General features: G+C 41.8%; 1 protein-coding gene across 4 annotated transcripts in view; it reads right to left on the bottom strand.

Annotated features, from left to right (window-relative positions):
- Glis3 (GLIS family zinc finger 3) overlaps positions 1-21,727 on the bottom strand; it is a 419,182-nt gene that overhangs the window by 49,014 nt on the left and 348,441 nt on the right. For all 4 annotated transcript variants that reach the window (XM_021152026.3, XM_085833847.1, XM_085833848.1 and 1 more), the window contains one exon: positions 8,820-8,979. In XM_021152026.3, the coding sequence (XP_021007685.1) occupies positions 8,820-8,979 (160 nt within the window). The remainder of the gene's footprint in view (positions 1-8,819; positions 8,980-21,727) is intronic.

The following is a 21,727-nucleotide window of genomic DNA, read 5'->3' as shown; positions in this document are numbered from 1 at the left end:
AGGGAGGGAGGGAGGGAGGGAGGGAGGGAGGGAGGGAGGGAGGGAGAAAGGGAGGAAGGGAAGGAAGTAAGGAAGGAAGGAAGAAAAGATGTTTGAAAGAAGAGCCGCCGTTGAGAACTTACAGTCACCATTATTACTACCACCAACCTAAAAAGGAAAGTCGGTTCCCCTAAACACAATACCCAGCAGATAGGGAGCCAGGTTGAGGCTTTAGATTTAGTTCCACCATCTTCCTGCCTGACACGTGGTCTTTAAAGAAAAAGAACCACACCACTATTTTTGTGCTCAAACCCTAGTAACTATGAAAACAAAATTTTGACATTGTGAGTTTGGGGCTAATTGCCACCTAAGTGATGCGTTTCTGATTCCAATTTATTTATCTTTAGAGCAACACAGTGGAGGTTCTACATTAAAAACTAGGCAAAGTGCTGGAGTGTAACATTTAAAGAATTCTATCTTAGTTTTCTTTTACTCTACTAAATGATACTGAATTTCTTTAAGCTTTCTCCCCCCCCCCCCCCATTTTTTCTATAAACACCGCCAAAAAAAAAAAAAATGAGGATGGCAAGTCATTTGTGCACCTGTTCCCCGTGCTTTTGTTCAGAACCATAATATCCATTCCCTAGGATTTGAATACAGCAATAATTAGCACTAACAGATGTTGAACGCTTGCTGCCTCCTAAGAACTCTTAATGTCATTAAGTTCAGCGATCAATCTCAGTAATGGGAAAGTCTCCATTGGTGGCAAGGAAGTGTTTCCATTTGGGAATGTAGTGGCAGAGCAGATTGGCTTCCTGGTCAATGACATATGTTTGACTTTATGAAGAAGACAGGGGATATTACCCATGCTTAGTGTTTGTAGAGATAGAACTTAAAACTGCCTGAAAATTCAAGCACAGTGGACCTGAAGACAGACACCTCTGTCTTGTTGACAGCAGGTTAAAAACCAACAACAACAAAAAAACCCACCCATTTCTCATGACAAATATCCAGTCCTTAGATATGTTTGATATCAAGCCAGGCGTGATGATATATAAGTGGAATTATTGAAACTGGTGAGGCAGAGGAAAGAGGATTGCTGTCAGTTCAATGCTAGCCTGGTCTACATACAGAGTTCTAAGCCATCCAGAGTTACATGGCAAGACACTATCTTTAGGGAGAGTGGTGGAGCAAGATAAAAAAAAGTTTAAAAGTTTGGTATAAACCAACCTGGGGAAGAAATTCCTATGCAAGTTGATGATAGCTTGTCTCCTTTAGTAGTGACCAGCTACTTTCTGCAGCTGTTCATTCCTAAAAGGTAGAAGGGATGACTCTCTTAAGACTTTCAGAGGAGAGGGTCCAGTGACAGAAAACCTCTCATGCCATAGGCTATGATTAGGTATTCACAGAAACACTAAGGTTAGGCTTAACTCTGTAGTTCTAAGCTGACAGACAGACAGACAGACAGACAGACAGACAGATAAATGATACACAGATAGACAGATGACAGATAGATGATAGGTAGATGACAGACAGACAGACAGACAAACAGACCAACAGATGAGTAGCCACATTCACAAAGAAAGAACTGGGCTAGTGTACAAGAAGATAACCAGAGTCTAGCCAGAAAACATCCTGAAAGTGAGGCAAATAGAGTCTCAACTCAGGAGGAAGACCAAGACTCCAGAAGGATACTTGTAACTTCCACTACTGTGGGATGGAAGGGTAGCAGCGGCTCAAGGCATGGTTGGGCACATGAATGGGGCTGATCAGTCTATGATGAGAGCAAGGAAGGCGCTGTAAGTGCCAACCCGAGGCAGAGCTTTTGGTTAACACAGAACGGGTACATGTCGCCATACTTAATCTCGCTTCAACCCTATGACTACTGTAAAGTATCTAAAGTTGCATGTGAGTTAATCCAATAGTGTCCTTCAGTTTAGAGCCACATGTTATCCTTAACCTTTCTTTACAATAGTGTCCATACAACAGTAAAAAGGAATTCTCACTATGCCTACAAACACCCGAAAATATAGTTCTTAAGAAAAGAAAACCCTCTGTGCATCAGACAGGAGACCAACTTCATTTTTCTTTCTTTCCTTAGAGGCTAAAGCCAATGGAAACAGCAAGTCAGAACTTTGGACCTATTTATTCATTTATTTATTCATTTATTCATTTATTTATTTATTTATTTATTTATTTATTTATTTATTTATTGCTCACAGCCTATTTATTTATTTATTTATTTATTTATTTATTTATTGCTCACAGCCACAAAAGGTGTAAAGTATTTCCGTTCTTGCTTGAATTTCATCTTGCCATTCATCTGTTCCCTCAGACCTGCTTGAGACAGACTGCAAAGGAGAGATAAATGGCCCTCCTCATATCCCACATGATGATAAAATAATATTAAATCAGTAGCAGGTGGGGTAGGGGGGGATAAACGATAATACAAAGACAACCAATACCTCCCCTAGTGGGGACAACGCCACAATTGGTGAACCTTTACTTCTTTGTCTCCTCTTACAGGAGGTGTGCAATGTTTATATAAACACTGGACATGTACCTCTGACATCTACCCCCGGTCCCCAGTCATGGCCACACTGTCTACCATGAGCTAAGCAGCCTTCTCTTCCACCTGGCTCCACTGCCACTGTCATGATCTGCTCCAGCCCGAGGACCCAAGAGGTTATACAGCGAATGTTCTGAAACTGTGAGCTGTTTTAAGTCCTTCCTCCTGTAACCGTCCTCTCACAGGTATCCTGATGACAACCATGCCAAAGGAACCAATACCACACTTTCTTATTGATGGGAATGGGAGCGTTATGTAACTTCCAGGTCTTACGAATTAAACTGCTTGTTCATGTGCAGAAACATGTTTTTACAGCAAAGACTTGTGCATACTGGAAAACTTAGTGAATCAGCTTAATCTTGCATGAAAACCCAGCAAGAGTACAAGGGAATACTCAGACAAGGGAAACTGAAGCATCCAATTTAGCAGTGTGTAAACATATAAAGGTAGTAACAGTTGTTAACAGCTCCATACGTGTCCCTGTGACCTGTGCTGCCCGGAGATCTATATTTTAATTTTCTTCAATGGAGTGTGTATGATAAAAGCTCGCTCACTTTTAACTGGAAAAAAAAAACAAAAAAACAACCCCAAAACATCAAAAACCAAAAATCAAGTGAGCCCTTTAGAGGATCCCATAGTGAACAACCCAGATGTGCTATAGACTCACACTCTACCTGTCCTCTTGTATAGAGGACTGGGTTTTTTTATAGAAGCCACACCCACATATATTGAGAGTCAAAACAATGGGTTCCAAAGTGAGCTCCTGGGATGAGCAGCGCTCTGCATAGCCCTAGGTTAGAATGATCTGGCAGAGATGCAAAACCTTGGGTTTGCTCAGAACTACTGACTTGGAGAACCAGGGGTATGCTCAGAAAACTGCATTTTTACAAAGTCTTCCACTTACACACACTGATGGACTGTCTCAGGGTTAGGGAGGATACAACTCTACATTAGGGACATTACAGCCCACAGAGGACATGAGGCTCACTCTACGGTCACAGTCACAGACAGCAGATGCTCTACATCAGTGGTTCTCACCCTTCCTTATGCTGTGATCCCTTCATACGGTTCCTCATATTGTGATGACCCGCCCCCACACACACACACACCATAAAATTATTCATGGCTACTCCATAAGTGTAATTTTGGTATTGTTATGAATCATAATGTAAATATCCAATATGCAGGATAGCAGATACGTGACCCCTATGAAAGGGTCCTTCAACCTCCAAAGGTGCCAGGACTCTCAGGTTGACAAAGTGTGATGGATTCAGATGACAGCTTGAGAAGCCAACAGGAGAGGCATCATGAAAGCACTGCCAGATATGTCCTTCATGGTCCTTTTGTCTCCATTCCCTCTGTCCACCCTATTCCAAAGTTTCTCCCCTTTGTAAATTCTAAGCAAAACAGTGCTTTCCAAAGATGATGCAAGACATAGTTATGTGTTTTACAATGCTCTGTGTCTTTCTGAAGACTTTAATGTAGAATTATGTTCATCTTCTACAGCTCTTTCTTATAAAGTTTAATTTACTGGGGAATCTGTGTGTCAGTTTAGAACCCTCTAATGAACACCCCGCAAATTAGCAACCAGGTTTTTTTGAAAAGAGACCATGGGAGGCTCTTTTATAGAAAATTATATCTAGCATTTACAACTTTCTAAGAAGCAATCCAAAGACAGTGAATATACTCAATTTAAGAATGTAAAAAGTATATTAGAACATATAACATGAGATTACACTGAAATGAAACACTATTCATGAAGGATGTTAAAAAGTGCTGTTTATTGCAAAAACTGGTATCATCACAGGAGAAAAAACTCCCTTCTCCTAGCAATATAAAACTTCACAAATTAATTTTTATTTTCCTTTCATCATGCTTATCTATGATTACCAGAACAGAGAGCTTTTGTCTCCCTAAAAAGCATAAAGTTACATTAAAATCTGAATAGTTCAACAGGACTTACTAGATCTAAACATAAGGATTACTTTATAACCTGGCAGAATCAGTACCAATAAAATCCCCGCATTCTTGAAGGTCTCTCTGGTTCCTGCTGCAATAGCTTTCCATTTCATCGTAGTTTCTGTGGGACTAGACTGTCTCAGCCATCTCCATCAAAGGCCTGCGTTGTCAGGAGCATCTCCTGCGTGGGTATCTGTCCATCAGGTTGGACTGACTGGAGGGTAAGTGAAGAGGATGCAAGCAGGCCTCATCTCTGGGTCACCTGACAGCCTTCCTTTGTAGCTTTAGCCCCACTGATCAGCAGTTCTGAGCAAGTCCCAAGGATTTGCATTTCCGGTGGATGATTCTAATGTCTAGCACCAAGTCTTCATGACTGAGATCATCGGTTTATTAGGATCAACTCACACTGAGACCACAGTTAACATCGGTGCTTTAGACGGAGCCAGTGCCTTTTAGACACACATGGATCAGATCATCTGTCTACGTAGCATTCTTTGTGTGTGGAGCCTCTGCTAAGCCAGCACGGGTTCATTTGGTCCATGCTGCTGTTAACACATGAAATTTATACTTGCCTACTTCATTAGCACATTATAGGAGCTCAGATTTCTACCGGTCCTAATACTATGAACGTGGCATTCACACCTTGATTTGCTGTGAAATTCTAACAAATTCTCAATAAATCACCTGGGATTTCCATACTAACCTAGGCCATAGTCTCTGAAAAACAGAATAGAAGCAATCCATTTTCGGGGCTTTCTGACCACTGTCCCTGCCCCTGGGGCCCACTCAGCAATAGGCCTGGGGAACCCAGGAGTCCTCCAACAGTGAGAAAGTAAACACCACAATTTAATACCGCCCTCAGCAGGGGTTCAAGTTTATTTAATCCTTTTAACCTAGAACACTATTTTCTCTGACAAAGATAAAAGTCTTTTTAGATAATCCATTCTGATCAGCCACTGTCTTATCAATCTGAGAAGTCTGCTTCAATGAAGAAAGTAGATACTTCAGGACATATTGGATTTCTATGTATCACAATTGCCATCTTCCCTGCCCATCTTAAGGCCATACAAATAAATCCTGTGACATCTGAGGGATGATGGAGCTCAAGGCTGTATTTAAGAGCTTCCTTGCCCACACCAACATATATTCAACAGGTTCCCATAAAGATATTTTGTGCTAAATCATTTCTCTAGCAACTAAAGGCATACATAGCTCATAATCATTACGTAAGTACTTTCCTGACTTACTTTATCTCCCTGATCTTTATTAATAAAATCTAAAGAGAATAATCAGGTACTTTGTGCAGTGCTGGTGATAAACCCCAAGGTCTTACACATGTTACACAAGCTAGGCAAGTTCTTTCCCATTGCACCATACCCTAGCCATCTCCAAGTATTTCTGCCACCAAGACAAGTGTTAAGTCCATCAAATAAAATTAACAATTCATATTTCACATCAAACTAATTCCAAACTAAGTCCATGTGGACTGGCATGTGTCCACAGACCTTTAGCCCATACACACCTAGTGTGCACATGCACTCCTCATACGTGCATGCCAAGAGCTTAGCAAAGAAGGCATGTAAGTTTGGTTTTATAGCTCTTCTCCATGTGTGGTTCTGCCTCTGAGCTTGTTGCCTATTCAGCAAATCAAAAGGTATAATCAATTATTTAAAATAATTCAGAAGGCAAGAAAGTGCAATAGCACCTGAGGGAAACAAGCATAAAGTAAGGAGAATAAACTTTGACACTTATGAGCCACCTGGAGAGATAAATGCTGGGAGGGTGGCTCCTGCCTACATCCAGTGTTCTCAGGGGCAGAAAATGCCTGCCAACTGTAGGATGAGGCACTGATGGCTGCAGCGACTTACACTGCCTTGCCTGGCGTCACAGTTCTTCTGCTACAGCTAGAGGCTCAAAGGCAATAGCTCAAGATCGTTCTGAGAACCAAATAAAGAAAAGCCTCACAGATGACAAAGCCACTTCAAATGGAAACTAAACCTTAAGAAGTTGAAAAGTCTAAAACTTTAAAAATAGTACCAGACATGTAAAAAACGTACATCCAGTCCAACACGAGAGCTGAAAGTGAACTCTATATCAGATGCATACAACATAGACAACATTTTCCGTAGCGTCAGGTGTCATAGCAGGGAAGATGTGGGACAAGACTGGCCAATCCCCGAGAACTGCTGCTATTGAATGTGGGTTTTCTCAGTCTCCCTGATTACCTTTGACCTTAACTTCTGAATTCCAGATCTTTAGCAAGGTCTCTTCATTGGCTGAAAAAGTACAGGGATGGTGATAGCTTGTTTTAACTATTCTATCGATTCATTTGGTGAGTTAGAATAAATGTTCATGTGCCAGCAATGTGCAAATCCAATGCTCCTGGTCAAGAAAGCTATCCATGTCTCCTCACTTATGTCTCATACAGAGGTTTTCAGTATGTGTTGGTGGTGTCCAGGGGCAGCCACACACATTTGATGATGTATCTTTGCATCTTTTAAAGATTTGGTCAGCCCTTCAAATAAGTTTTAATCAACCTCTCTGGATTTGAAAGAGATGAGGCTATGTTGTTTCAAAGAAAAAGTCCCCAAGCAACTGTTCAAGGTATCTTGATGCTGGCACAGTGCGATTAGGACTATTTTGATGACTGATGCTCTTGGAATGAGCATCTTCCTAATGTCCTTGTCTTCTGTACTGGATCATCTTGAGGACTGTCAAACTTACAAATCCACACAAGCATATCTTTCTCCTACGCCACTGGAATGCATCAGTAAATTCTTCATTCTCTATGCCTTATTAGTACTTCTCAAAAGACAAAAAAAAAAAAAAAAAAAAGATTGCATGCTGCCAACCTGGCTATGGATTGAGATGCTGATGGGAATGAGATCTGCAAGTTACCGAAAATGGAAACGTCTCATTGTCTAGAATATGGTGCGAATGCGACTGAATTTCAGATGGCTTGCAGCAAGAGTTTTCTACATGTAAAGTAATAAAACCAATTATGTTTGCTCAAGGACTCCACCACCATGGAGTCTAGAAAATGCACCCAAACTGCAAGCTAAGGCAACCAAAGAAAAACAAGGAGTTCTTGCTGCATTAGACTAGTCTTTCCTTTCTTGTTGCAACCTGCAATTTTCTGAATTTAGGGTCACGTATGATTCAAACCCAGGTAGAAGACAGGAGATCTAGAGTGTCCTCCCTTCCCCTCCCTTTAGTTGGGAGACATTAATGGTTATTCTTACAGGTTGCTTTACTAATGTGAAAGTTTTTTTGTTTGTTTGTTTGTTTGTTTCGCTGCTTTTTTTTATTTTTTTTTAGAACATGAATTATTTATTTATTTTTTAAAATATTTTTATTACATATTTTCCTCAATTACATTTCCAATACTATCCCAAAAGTCCCCCATAGCGCCCCCCACTTCCCTACCCACCCATTCCCATTCTTTTGGCCCTGGCATTCCCCTATATTGGGGCATATAAAGTTTGCAAGTCCAATGGGCCTCTCTTTCCATTGATGGCCGACTAGGCCATCTTTCGATACATATGCAGCTAGAGACAAGAGCTCCAGGGTTCTGGTTAGTACATCATGTTGTTCCAACAATAGGGTTGCAGATCCCTTTAGCTCCTTGGGTACTTTCTCTAGCTTCTCCATTGGGAGCCCTGTGATACATCCAATAGCTGACTGTGAACATCCACTCCTGTGTTTGCTAGGTCCCAGCATCGTCTCACAAGAGACAGCTATATTTGGGTCCTTTCAGCAAAATCTTGCTAGTGTATGCAATGGTGTCAGCGTTTAGAAGCTGATTATGGGATGGATCCCTGGATACAGCAGTCTCTAAATGGTCCATCCTTTCATCACAGCTACGAACTTTGTCTCTGTAACTCCTTCCCTGGGTGTTTTGTTCCCAATTCTAAGAAGGTGCACAGTGTCCACACTTTGGTCTTCATTCTTCTTGAGTTTCATGCGTTTATCAAGTTGTAATGTGAAAGTTTTATAGCAACCTGGGAATTCCATTTAAATTGGAAAGGTGATAAATACCCACTATTCCATTTAGAACCCACTATTCCATTTAGAATGTCGTCTGCTGCCTGCTTCAGGGCCAACCATTTCCTTTGAGTCTAAATCAGTAAGCGGAGGCTTCCTGGGAGGAGCGGGTGCTCCTAACTTCTGGCAGAAGTTCAGAACTAGATGAGTCAATGTGTTATTTCACCTTGGTTTTTATGAGGGAATAGAAGGGCACAGGAGAACGACTACAGATCACTGACACCGCAGATGATTCTCAGGCGAACAAGATTTGCTGTCGCATTCTTACCTGAATAGAGTTCAGCCCCAGGCCCTGGCCCAGGCCCCGGCCCTGGGGAGTGCCCCACGGTATGATCAGCAGCATCTCCAGGGGAAGTGGCTGGCTGCAGGGGCTGCACAGCGAGGCAGTCTGTGAGGAGATCTGGATGGAGCTCAGTGCTAGACCGTAGCTGAAAGGAGAAAAGAGAACAAAGTAGAGAAAGCTGATCCTGAGAGCATCAGTCTGGAAAGGCTTTCTCCCCTAAGTGTTTATGCAGTTCAATCCACAAGTATTTATCAAGCATCCATGGAGAGATAGGCAGAAGAGGAACACAAAGCCAAGAGAAGGGTCAGTTATCTGACCCTAGTGCCTGGTGGGTACTTTAGGAGACACGTGGCTGCAGGTAGGCTTGCCCCTAAGACCTTGATAGGTCCCCTTCTGGGAACCCAGTTTCCTAGTATATTCCTATTTATGTGTTCGCTCAGCATCTACTCAAAAGTTGTGGTGATGACAAGGACAAGCTCCAACAGACTTTGCCCACGCTACAAAGAACTTTTAAGATCAGAGATCCTGGTACAAAACTACTCAGGAATCTCTACTGAGATTTGACCCTTAGAAACACAGGAGAAACACCCCAGCTAAAATTTAAATATACTGAAAGAACAAATGAAACCACTAACAATAACAACAACCAACCCCAATACTTAGTTACATGTAAGGCAGGACTTTACATTTTCATTTAGTCACGTACAACAAAATCAATTTTATATATGAGTCACACTCAAAAAATTAACCAAAATGGGGTTAAAATGGAGTGCACACAAAAATTTGCCCGATTCATTTTATAACATGTGGGTGTTCATTTGTTCAAGTGCTTATGCGTGAGTGTGTGTCTGTGTGCCTGTGGGTATCTGTGAGTGTGTTTTTGTGTCTCTGTGTGAATGTGTGCTTGTATATGCATGTGTGTAAATGTGTGAGTGTGCATCTGTGTGCATGTATCTGTGAGTGTGTGATGTGTTTTTGTGTGTTTCTGTGTGAATGTGTACATGTGTCTATGTGTGCATGTGTATGTGCATGCACCTCTGTTTATGTCTACCTGTGTCTGTTTGCATGACAATGTGTTTATACATGTGTGTAGGCTGAAGAAGCCTTGGAGACATCAAGATACTGCCTACCTCCTCTAAACAGGGCTCAATGGCTTACAGTTCACCGGTCAGACCACACTGATAATCAGTGAGCTGTAGGAAATCTCCTGGTTCCACCTCTCCTTTGCTGGGATTACAAATGTGTACCATGGCACCTACGTTTTACATGGCTGCTAGGGGTTGAACTCAAGTCCTCCATACTGGCCAAGAAATCAATCTGTTTATGAATTAAGCCATCCACATTCCAGGGATCTTTACAGACATAAATTCTGTAAACATAACTTGAATGAAAAATTACAATGGAACATTTGGTGACATAAAAATATTAACCTAATTGTGTTAAAATACAGTGTTTAACAATCTAGTAATGCTTTCCTTAGAAATATCGCAAATGGCTATCTATCTTCAGTATTTAATAACTATGTACAACTGATTTTATAAAGGTAACAAAAAGCTTTTAGATACAGGGTTGGAGTGTTCTTATTTCTATTTTTTTCATTTTTTTATAAGATATCTTCTTCATTTACATTTCAGATGCTATCCTGAAAGCATTTTCCCCCGCCCTGCTCCCCTACCCACCCACTCCCACTTATTCGCCCTGGTGTTCCCCTGTACTTACTGGGGTATATAAAGTTTGCAAGACCAAGGGGCATGAGTGGAATGAGTGCATTCCACATGTGTTCTTTTGTGACTGGGATACCTCAGTCAGGATGCTATTTTCTAGTTCCATCCATTTGCCTAAGAATTTCATAAATTCATTGTTTTTAATTGCTGAGTAGTACTCCATTGTGTAAATGTCTCACATTTTCTGTATCCATTCCTCTGTTGAGGGACATCTGGGATCATTCCAGCTTCTGGCTATTATAAATAAGGCTGCTATGAACATAGTGGAGCATGTGTCCTTATTACAAGTTGGAACATCTTCTGGGTGTATGCCCAGGAGAGGTATTGCTGGATCTTCCAGTAGTACTATGTCTAATTTTCTGAGGAACCGCCAGACTGATTTTCAGAGTGGTTGTACCAGCTGGTTTGCGTATATTGCTTTTATTATGTTTAGGTATGGGCCTTGAATTCCTGATCTTTCCATGCTTTTATCATGTGTTCTTATTTCTTTGACAAATGCCATGCCCCTCTCGACCCTGGGAGCATTCACCGTCTTTATAAACTCTGATTCTTTCTGGGAAGATGATGAATAACTAAAATATATTTAAAAGCGAGATGATGGTAAATGCCAGAGAAAGTGACATAGAGAAGGCCATGAGGACACATGGGGACTAGTTGGGGATAATGAGCAGAGAAAACATCTTGGGGTTAAAATTGGCAACAAGTTTGAGAAGAAGTGGAACAAGATGCCCCAGAGAATGGTGGCTGGAGGCTGGGGGAGCCTTCTTGCCTTGGTATGTGTCTAAATGAACCGTGGAGTCGCAGGACTGGCACTGGTGTGTGTGTGTGTGTGTATGGGTGGCAGGGAACACAGATAGACAGTGTTAAGGGAAATGGGACAAAGGAGTGTACAAAGTCTTGACATGGGAAATTGTTGCAAACTGGGGCTTCTTCATCAAAAAAAAAAATAGGTTGAAAAGAAGAACTAAAAAGGGTGTTGCATATGCCACAATAATTACAGAGGTGGAAACTATGAAATGCAGGGGGCTGGTGAAGAAGAAAGACATGGGAGGAGTTGGTGGTGGGCAAGATGCAAGTAGAGTATGCATGTATGAACTTCTCAGAGTTTAAAAACTGATAATGCGCATAAAACAACTGCTTGGCATTATAACCCTAAGGGTACAGGGGTGTTAACCAACAACTCTCTAGTTGGACTTAAGACCCACTCAAGAGGGATGCCATGGGTGATACAGGAAACTCAAGTGCTAGTGAAGTCACAGATGTTGAAGGAGAACCTATGACTATCAATTTACTAAGCCAGCATAATCCCTACAACAATCTAAATATATGTCTTTGTACCTACAGGTAAGAGTCGTTCTCATGTCTCATCAAAGAAACTTCTCTGTGCAATAGACAGGCTATTACAGAAAACTGCAACCAATCAAAAGGCAGGGCTGTGGATCCCAGTCCCATTGAATACATCAACAAAACACCTCCACATCTAAGGCTCAGAAAACATTGCAGAAAAGGGGTGTGAAAGAGTGTAAAGATCAGGGAGTTTGCTGTGAGACGTTTCCTAATAAAATCAGGTGTTATATCCATCAAGTCTCACCAATATGAGTGCCTAGCCATGAGCTGAACAAAGACAACAGCAATAAACATGCCAAAGCAGATGGGGAAATCCTCTGGGGTGTCAACCCTACACATAGAACCATAGATAATTAAGGACTGTGGAGAGTAAGAGAAACTGTCTTCTCCAGGGAAGGCACACTGATTGAATATCCAATAACAAATATCAGCCCTGAAAACATACATACATGTAACATTATACTGAACATGGTTCATTTAGAAATATATACATGTATGTTATGTATGTAATAGAAATTAATGAAAAAGAGAGGCCATACATTAGAAAAAGATCAAAAAAGGGTATATGGGAAGATTTTTTTTTTTTGGAGGGGGGACAAAAAAGAAGAAATGATGTAATTATAACCTCAAAAAAATGGATTTTAGAAATGGCTTCATAAAAGCAATTCAGTGTTTGCTAAGTAGTTTCTTTTTCAATTAAACATGTATAATATTTTAAAAAATATTCACTACATTTGCCAAAAACCTTAATACTGATTTATCAGGTGCGTATATATAGCTCTGTGGCTAAGAGCACATATCACTCTTGCAGAGGTCTTAGTTTCAGTTCCCAGTGCCCACATGGTAGCTCCCAAGTGTCTGTAACTCCAGTCTCAAGGTATCTGAGACCTTCCTCTGACCTCTGTGAGCACCAAGTACACACGTGGTACAGATACACACATACAGACAAAGCATCCATCCAATATATCAGTCATCAAAACCTTTACAAAAGAACCTGTGGTAGTGATGTCACAGGTAGAAATCCACAGATTTTCTTTTCAGGAGGTATGTTGGTACAAAATTTCTAGAGGGTGTTAATGGATAGGTTTTAAGACCCATAATCAAAATAATTTGATCCTTCAACCTGTCCGAAGGAAATATCCAGAAATATGAAGGACAATGTAGACCCAAAGAAACATGTATATATTCTCCTGGTGATAGATATCATGATTTACAGCTATACAAAAGACAGGAAAATGCTCTTAAATGTCCACAATTAGGACAACTAAAAAAAATAATACATTAAATCACTAAAATACTAGGTTCATAATCAAAATTTCATATACAAAATGGTAGTAATAACATCTAACCTCTAAAAAATGAATTGGAAATGTACTATTATATTAAAACTGAGCTTTGCTTATAGCCATAACATTATGAAATTATATACTCTACTTCCAGCAATCTTCTCCAGTCTTCTAAATTCTCTATACTGCAATGGTGAACTAGAATCAATGTGCCAATTCAACAGTGCCTGTGTGTGTGCCTCTTTTCCACAGTCTGATGTCACACAGATAGCTTGAAACTGGTCATGGTGAAAGTGTTCACAATACAGTAATTGGCAACCACTCCACACTATGCCCTTTTCATCTGTACTGCTAACTGATAAATATCACTAGAACACTGCCAGAGACTTTGAACTGAGCACACCTGAGCACAGACTGCTATTGATGGAATCCTGTTTGTCTAGGAGTTCAGAGCTAGCTAGGTTCCTGGTGAGAAATGGAAGGGATCTGGAGGAACATTCACAGAGGAAGCCTAGTGGGAGTTGGTTAGGCCTGGGATGATGTTGTCCTCAGAGGGAATTAAGGTACATCCCGTGACCCCAATTTAATTCTCAAGAAAATGAGAGGAAGCTTAACCCTGAGTCAGTCTCTGGATTTTGTCTACCCTTTTAACATGTGATTCTCGCTCTGAAACCATCTACCATGTGACAGCCCAAGGGGCCCTCAGTTGGCCACCATGGTGTTTGAATATTAACATCTCAAAAACTGCTGAGCTTTCTTGTAAGGTTATGTTTTTTATATCAATGAAAAGTAAGAACAGACAGACAGAAAAGACATATATGCATGCATGCACAAAATGGTACTTCTTAGATCTCAGTTGAGAGTAAATCTCCACCCAGACTATAGACATGAGTATTAAGGCAACCGAGGGAGCAAGGTCACAGAGAAGGAGCATCTAGCTCCCATAGCAATGAGATCATCACAACGTCCTCAGCTTTGGCATATTGAACTTTCTGACCAGAACGGCCTATGCAATGTGTAGCCCAGCCCTCTTAGGGCCTTTGGAAGATATGTTTGTTATTTTCTTATGAACCTAACCCATGCTGCTTAAGAAAAACTAGGGAAAAAAAGTCAAGGCTTAGAATGAGTTCTGGTCATCACTTTTAATTTATCTTCCATCATTAATATGTGATCTGGGGTGCACATGTTCTACTAAGGGCAGAAATGAATGCTCTCTGCTTTCGATTACCCACCACTCCAGGGTTTTCCAGTTATCAGTACCAGTGAGATCATTCCAAGGAATTTCATGGCCATGGTAATCCTGGCATCAAACACGGGCAATCTTCCTTAGCTTCAACAGACATTCATGTTTTCCAGCGGCATGATTCCATACGACTTTGTGGTGAGAGTTAATTTAGTTTTCTCTAGGATTAGGCATGGTTCTAAAAAGTGCTTCTTAAATTAAACATGCCTCAGAACATTAGGCAGAATTTCCAAAGGAAGGCTACATGTGAATCCCGAGTCATGAGACAAAGTTGTAGCTCCATCTCAGATCTACAACCTAGGAAAGATCCTCCAGGTTGAAATGAAAGAGACGACATAGTTGAATTTCTTGGAGGGTTTCCTCCACAGTTTTAGGTGGAAATGAAAAATTCAAGTAATCATAAACAACAACTTCCTAATGTTTATATCAACAACATCTTAGTTTCTAGGATTATATGAAAAAGAGACAGGGTACAGCTTAATTAAGTCAGGATCATCAGTGAATATACTTCTCTGGCTTGGCACAGGTCAGAAACTCCCTCAGGCCATTCCCAAGTTCCCAGGTGGAGATGGTCCAGGGATGACCCTTTTAAAACTTGCTGATCTCTAAGAATCCTAATGAGCAGAGCTAGAAATTTTCTGGCTATAGGAAGAGGAAATGCATTGTGGAGATGGACAGATAAAAATATAATATTCCTTTCATGTACAAGTTAAAATCACTGAATCTTCTCTGCTTAGCTATGATTTAAAAGCATTTTTTTTCACTGAAACACAAGCTTCAGACCTCTAATTAGCAGGTTTCTGGAAAGGTCAAGGGAGGAGAAGATAAAGACAAAGATGGGGAATGTTTTCCAGTCAATGGATAGACAGATGCTATGAAAATAATTCAGCCAACATGGGGGAGGCTGCTGTGCTTTGCATCTTATGAAACACCTTGACAGATTTATGAGAAGCCTCCTTGAGACCTTTGGACGTTAGAAGCTTGGTGTTAGCTACAGTGGAAAGCAATCATTAATTCCAGCATCCTAAGTACTAATTATCATAAAAAGATTCTTGAGTTCCCTACGCACATATCTGTCTCTGCAAAACTCATCAAGATAAATGGCTGCATGAGGTTCAATTCTTGAAAACAATTTAGATTCCTATTCTTTTACATGAATAAAAAAATTTTTAAATTTTCTACAAATAGCAAAGAACTGACCAACCCCTGCCCACCCCCAACCCCAGAGTCTTGACTGCTCTTTTGGGATAAAGGAGAGACTTGAAGCTACTGAACATTACTTCTCATTAAAGGGCTGCTGTGTCGGATGGACCATGGGAATGGTCCTCTGCAACCACTGCTTCCGCTGCCCTCACAAGACAACATGGGTTCTACAGGACTACCTTTCTATAGCTTTCTCCTTCACTATGCAGACCCTTCTTTGGCCTCCACAATATGCCAGGTACCATGTTAGGTACTTGAAACACAACATCAGAAGGAAGATTCCCACCCAAAGGTTTGCATTCTAGATTATGAAGTTAATAAATAGTAAACTAGAATTAAATTGTAGAGAAGGTCATAAGTACTCTGGAAGGAAATGGTGAAAAATGTGCAAATGGTATTTGGGAGAAGCAGGAAGATCTGAGGATGTTCAGGGACTTGCTCAGCCATGAAGGACCTTGCAAACCTCACCAAGATGTTAAGTTTCCATCTTTGTACCATAAACAAAAGTCTTTCAGAGTTTCTGCCATCTTGTTCCCAGAATCCTAGCTCAGCATCTGTTTTCTTTTGTTTGTTTGTTTGTTTGCTTTTGCTTTTTTATTTCTTTTAAATCTAGAGTCTCCAAAGCTTTTGTTTGAGAGCTCACAGGTTCTATGAGGCAGGGGTCCACAACAGTTAGTGCTGCGCGCCAATTTGATTCAGGGACTGTGAAAACGTGGTCCAGATGACCTTCATGAAAGAGATTATCTTCTACAAGTTGAATGGGCCATGTTCAGTCAGTGAAAGAGCAAAAGCAACCAGGTTTGACTGAAGAAAAGAAGAGGAAGAGGAGGAGGAGGAAGAGAAGGAGGGGGAAGAGGATGAGGCTTAGAAGGACTCATAAGCTAAAGAGCCAACCCTCTGTCACAGGAATGAAGCCTCCACTTCTGTCTGTGAATGACCATCCTTCCTAACGTCTTACGCCTGCCGGGATGCACACTTACACGAACGAGGTTCTTAGAATCTTCTCTCCTCCCCTTACCATACACTGTAGACACACATCTCTCCCTTCCTCCTGTGATTCTCTCCCAATTTTCCCAGGAGACCATTAGCAGATTTTGATGCAAGGTTTTCTAACAATGTCCTAGACACATTTTCTTACACTTGTATATTTCTGACATCATGCCCTGTAGGGAAAAGGCTCTAACTTTGGACTGGAGGAAGAGGTAATAACGGAATAAACCACTTCTGCTCAGATTTCCTTGTCTCTTCCCCTGCTCTGGCCGTGGTCTAGTAACACGAGTGTGATGAAGCCTGGCATTCACCATCCTTACCACTTCATCCTAAGTGCATGCACAGTGGTCCTTCTTAAGGCACCAAGTCTGTTCCTCCTGAATGACAACTCTGGTTCTTCCCGACACCGGGGCACTGTTATCTTGACATTCTGATCATGAGATAAGGTGACTGTCTTAGTCAGGGTTTCTATTCCTGCACGAACATCATGACCAAGAAGCAAGTGGGGAGGAAAGGGTTTATTCAGCTTATACTTCCACATTGCTGCTCATCACTGAAAGAAGTCAGGACTGGAACTCAAGCAGGTCAGGGAGCAGGAGCTGATACAGAAGCCATGGAGGGATGTTCTTTACTGGCTTGCCTTTCCTGGCTTGCTCTCTTATAGAACCCAAGACTACCAGCCCAGAGATAGTCCCACCCACAAGGGGCCTTTCCCCCTTGATCACTAATTGAGAAAATGCCTTACAGTTGGATCTCATGGAGGCATTCCCTCAACTGAAGCCCCTTTCTCTGTGATAACTCCAGCTGTGTCAAGTTGACACAAAACTAGCCAGTACAATGACAGTGACCAGGAGTGTCCTAAGAATGTCTCCTTTCTGTGTTCCTATCACTCCCTCGGTTCTTCTTCCTCTTTCCATAGCTTCCCTCCCGCTCTGGAGAACCTCTCCAAGTTAATAGGGATAACACATTTGTGTTTCAGTATGGAACTTCCTAGTGTGGAGTCCAGGGAAGACTTCTGAAAGGCGGGGTTATGAAGAACAGAGCCCTGAATAAAGTTAAGACAGCCAGATGTACATCTGAGTATTTGTGAAGAGGTAAGAAGTTGACAGGCCCAAAGACAGTCACAAGAGAGGAGTGAGCAACAGAACATGAAGAGTTTGTGGCACAGGGTGAGAGAAATGGCCAGAATTCAAGTGGGTACAGGCCTACAGAAACATGAAGCTTTAGCTTTTGATTTGTGTGGTTATTGCAAGACTAAGGGGATGGGCAAGCAGGAAGGCAAGATGCATGTCTTATACTGTGGATATGTAAAAACCGAATGAAAGCAGACAGAACCGCTAAGGGAGTCGCTGTCACACACCACTGCTAACGTAAGGGAGTCGCTGTCACACACCACCGCTAAGGGAGTAGCTGCTACTCCAAATGAGTTTTTGCTGCAGTAAGAGGAGTTGAAAAGTGGTCAGCTTCTATTTGGAAGGTGAAGCTGAACTTGATACAGTAAAAGAGGGGAAATTCAGGATAGGTCCTGTGATGGTTAATCTCGGCTGTCAACCTGATTAGGTGAGGAATCAACTAAGAGACAGGCTCCCAGAAAGACCTGTGAGGACACTTCCCAGAAGGATAACTGACCGTCCTTTAGAGTGAGTGGCACCTCCCACCAAAGCAGAGAGGGATAAAGGTCTGAGGAGAAGGCAGTGCATTGACAAGTGTTGCTTAGGAATCCATCTCTGTTGCCAGCACACTGCAGCCTCTTTGAATTCCAATGTGGAATGAAGACCAGTGGCTCTTTAGGGACCTTCCAGGTCTTCAGGTTGAACTTCTGAGACATCCAACTCCAATGGAAGGAGGAACTATAGGGTCCTCCGCTTCTCCAGGATGCAAATGAACACTGGTAAGACTCTTTCCTCTTTCCTCAAGCGCCCAGAGCACAGGGCACCTGCTGTCCATAATCCTGTGCCTGGGTCTTGTAAACAGAGACTGCAACTGAATCTCCAGATTACTGATGGTCTGCCTCAAGGTTTGGGAACCCACAGCACAGGACAATGTGTCATTAGTATTGTGAAAACCAGCCACTGGCTGTCAACTGGATTTGTGAGCATGAGCCTCAAGACTGCATCTAAAGGAAGTGACTATCTCTACTGATTTGTGATGTAAATACACAATGACATCATCTCCTAGTTTACCCCCCAAATGGAAAGTTTCCAAAGATTCCCAAGAATCGAACCATGTTGGGGAGACTTTGAGTGGATACTCAAATCCCCTGGGGCTTCTGAGCTTGGCAGTGTGTTGCTTCCCACCCCTGCTGTGATGTGACCATCTCCCAGCTTCCTGACTTTGTACCCACAGCCAGCAACTAGCACAGGTCTGCCATCCTCTTCACCTTGAAATGGGACAAAATCAGTGATGCCAGTTATAGTCCGCATCTCCTAGTTGAGGAGACCATCTCAAGCGGGACCCTTCTCTAGCTTCCTCCCCGCTTCTCTCCTAAATTGTGGGAGGCACCTGATTCCCTGGCTCATAGCAGACTTCTAAGAAACATTTTAGGAAACACTAAAAACTCAGTGTTTTTTTTTTTAATTCAGAGCTTCCCAGAGACAATCAGAAGTACCTAAGAATGTGTAGGTCTATTTCTCTTCTGTATATGTTCTTCCCAGACACCAAGAACATGTGTGTCAGTTAGTTTTCCATTACCTTAAGGACGGGTAAGAAATCAAGGCAAATGTTTCTAAGAAGAGAAAACCAAGCTATTGTTTGAGGCCGCTAGTGAGGGCAGCACAGCCAGCCAGGAATATCTAGTAAATAAATGGCTTACTTATTTCTCCAGTAAACACGATCCAGGAATCCACCCACACTTTCCTCCTGTCCTAAAGATCTCCCTAAGCGGACTTGCTAAATATTTCCCCACCTCCCAAATGTCACCTTTAGCATGGATGGGTCTTTGGGGCCTTTAGAGGCCTGACCTAGATCTCAGGAACTATCAGAGTTGGCTACATCCTGCTACTTATAAACTCGGTATCAGGCTCAGGGACACAGTAGGATGACCCTGGACAGCTCTGAGTCCAGGAGGCCTATCTGTGGATCAGTGTCAAAGAGTCTATCTTTTAAAAACCATCTTAGGGTTGACTTTTTGTACTTATCCTGGTAAACACAATGTCTCTTTTAGCTTCTGCACAGCTTCCCATTATGAAATACTTGTTCCAAACGATTGTTTTTCAGCTTTAATAATGAAGTCACCCGTCACAGCCTGACACGCTTCCTGTGCGTGGGAACGTGAGCTGTTTCCCTCACAACACAGCAACTCTTCCTAACACAGAAAAACAAGGCACCGTCAGACATGACTGGTATTTGTTTGTATGTTCGAGACTATTTTGCCGCTGTTCACAGCTCTTCAAATGGGACAGGAACTCGACTTCCGTCATTCTTTTGTTTGTTTCAGACGTGATTGAATAATCACCCGAGATTAAGTGAATCAAGTGGAAATAATCAGGATGGGGGAAAAGGCCAGATTCTGTCATTTGCAGTTCCATTACGTTGTATCCCAGGAGCAAAGGCATTCTGTGAGCCTGACACAGATAGACTTCCAAAGAAAACCAGGCACAATCAAAGGCTTTTTGTCTTCTCTTTCTCCAGTGAGCAGAGTCCACTTGAGCTAGGCATATTTATCCATCACCTTGTCAGGATTCCTTTGTTCTCCAGAAATCAAATGCCACCAAAATATGTTTCTGAAGAAACCCAGCCAGAAGGAAAGACAAATAGTTGTGCTTTTTTTCTAGAGGCTTAGGGTTTATCACCAGAACATTCTTATCAAGTGTTCTTTCTCTGTGACACTCTGAGCAATGTGGATCTCAGGGAATTAGCTCATTGCCAAAAGGCTTAAAAATAATTACAATGAATTAACCTATTATATTAATTACAATTAATTTTCAGTTGAATGTAAGAATTCCATCTCTAGGGGATTCCTCGGCACTGACATTCATAAAGTGGCTCTGCATATCATAGGTAATTAATTTCCAACAATCTGCTATCAAATTTGTCTCCTTTGGGGATGACCAATTTGCAAGGAGGAAAAAAAAAAGTAAGAGTGAATAAAGTTTAGGAAATGGGTCTGAAAGAAACAGAACTGCCCAGTCAGGTAGCCTTGATTCTGGTTGGCAGTGACTGGTAAGACCCAAAATTGCACCCATCAAGATAGATGGACATATCAAAATAAACAACTAGGTATATACCTTAATAATGCCATGAGAAAACATTTCCAATATGCACACACATATAAGTTATTTAGTTTAGATACTGGTTGATTGGAACCATACACAGAAACACAGAGTTTCAGAGCACATGATCTTGGGGGTCTCATAATTTTCCCTGTTAGCTCTGTACTGGTGCCAAACATTCTACGTGGCCTCTGGCACCTCCTGGCCCTATGTGTGTAGTAGATACTTAGTAGACACTTGAAATGCGACCAGGACAGCTGAGGAGCCGATGCTTTGACAACCGACATTAAACATTATTTACAGTGCTAAACTGCAAAGTACCAATGCCTCCCATGGCATCAATCACTTTAGCCTCTGCCTAAATCCTTCTGATAGAAGGGAGCTCACTTCCTTACCATTCAAGATCCTCTACTGATCAACCAACCAGCATATTCATTTGGTGTGTGTGTGTGTGTGTGTGCACATATAGGCCATGAGATTTGAAAGGGGATCATGAGAGAGGATGAACTGACCTTAAGGGAGAGGGGAAAAGGACAGTAATGAAATGTATCCGAAATGAAAGCAGAAATGAAGATCATTTATGGGAAAGAGGAAACCACACAGCGACAGGGGGGCACACATTAGAGGAGACACTGGGAAAGGGCATGGGGGAGATAATTAGAACAGAGAATGACACATGGGCATGGGAATATCTTAACAAAGCACAGTACTTTGTAAGCCACATTAAAATTATTAGAGGGAGGGAAGGAGGGAAGGAGGGAAGGAGAGTTTGATAGGGAGGGGGAGGGGGAGGGGGGAGGGGAGGGGAGGGAGAGGGAGAGGGGGAGAGGGGGAGAATAAGTGAATGAATTTTACTTGATATTGAACTATTACTTGCCCACTGGCCCTT

This window comes from Mus caroli, unplaced genomic scaffold, assembly GCF_978045245.1.
Source record: "Mus caroli unplaced genomic scaffold, Mus_caroli_1 scaffold_20, whole genome shotgun sequence".
In the NCBI taxonomy this organism is placed as follows: domain Eukaryota; kingdom Metazoa; phylum Chordata; class Mammalia; order Rodentia; family Muridae; genus Mus; species Mus caroli.
Note: the sequence above shows the minus strand (reverse complement) of the source record. Positions and strands in the feature narration are given on the sequence as shown.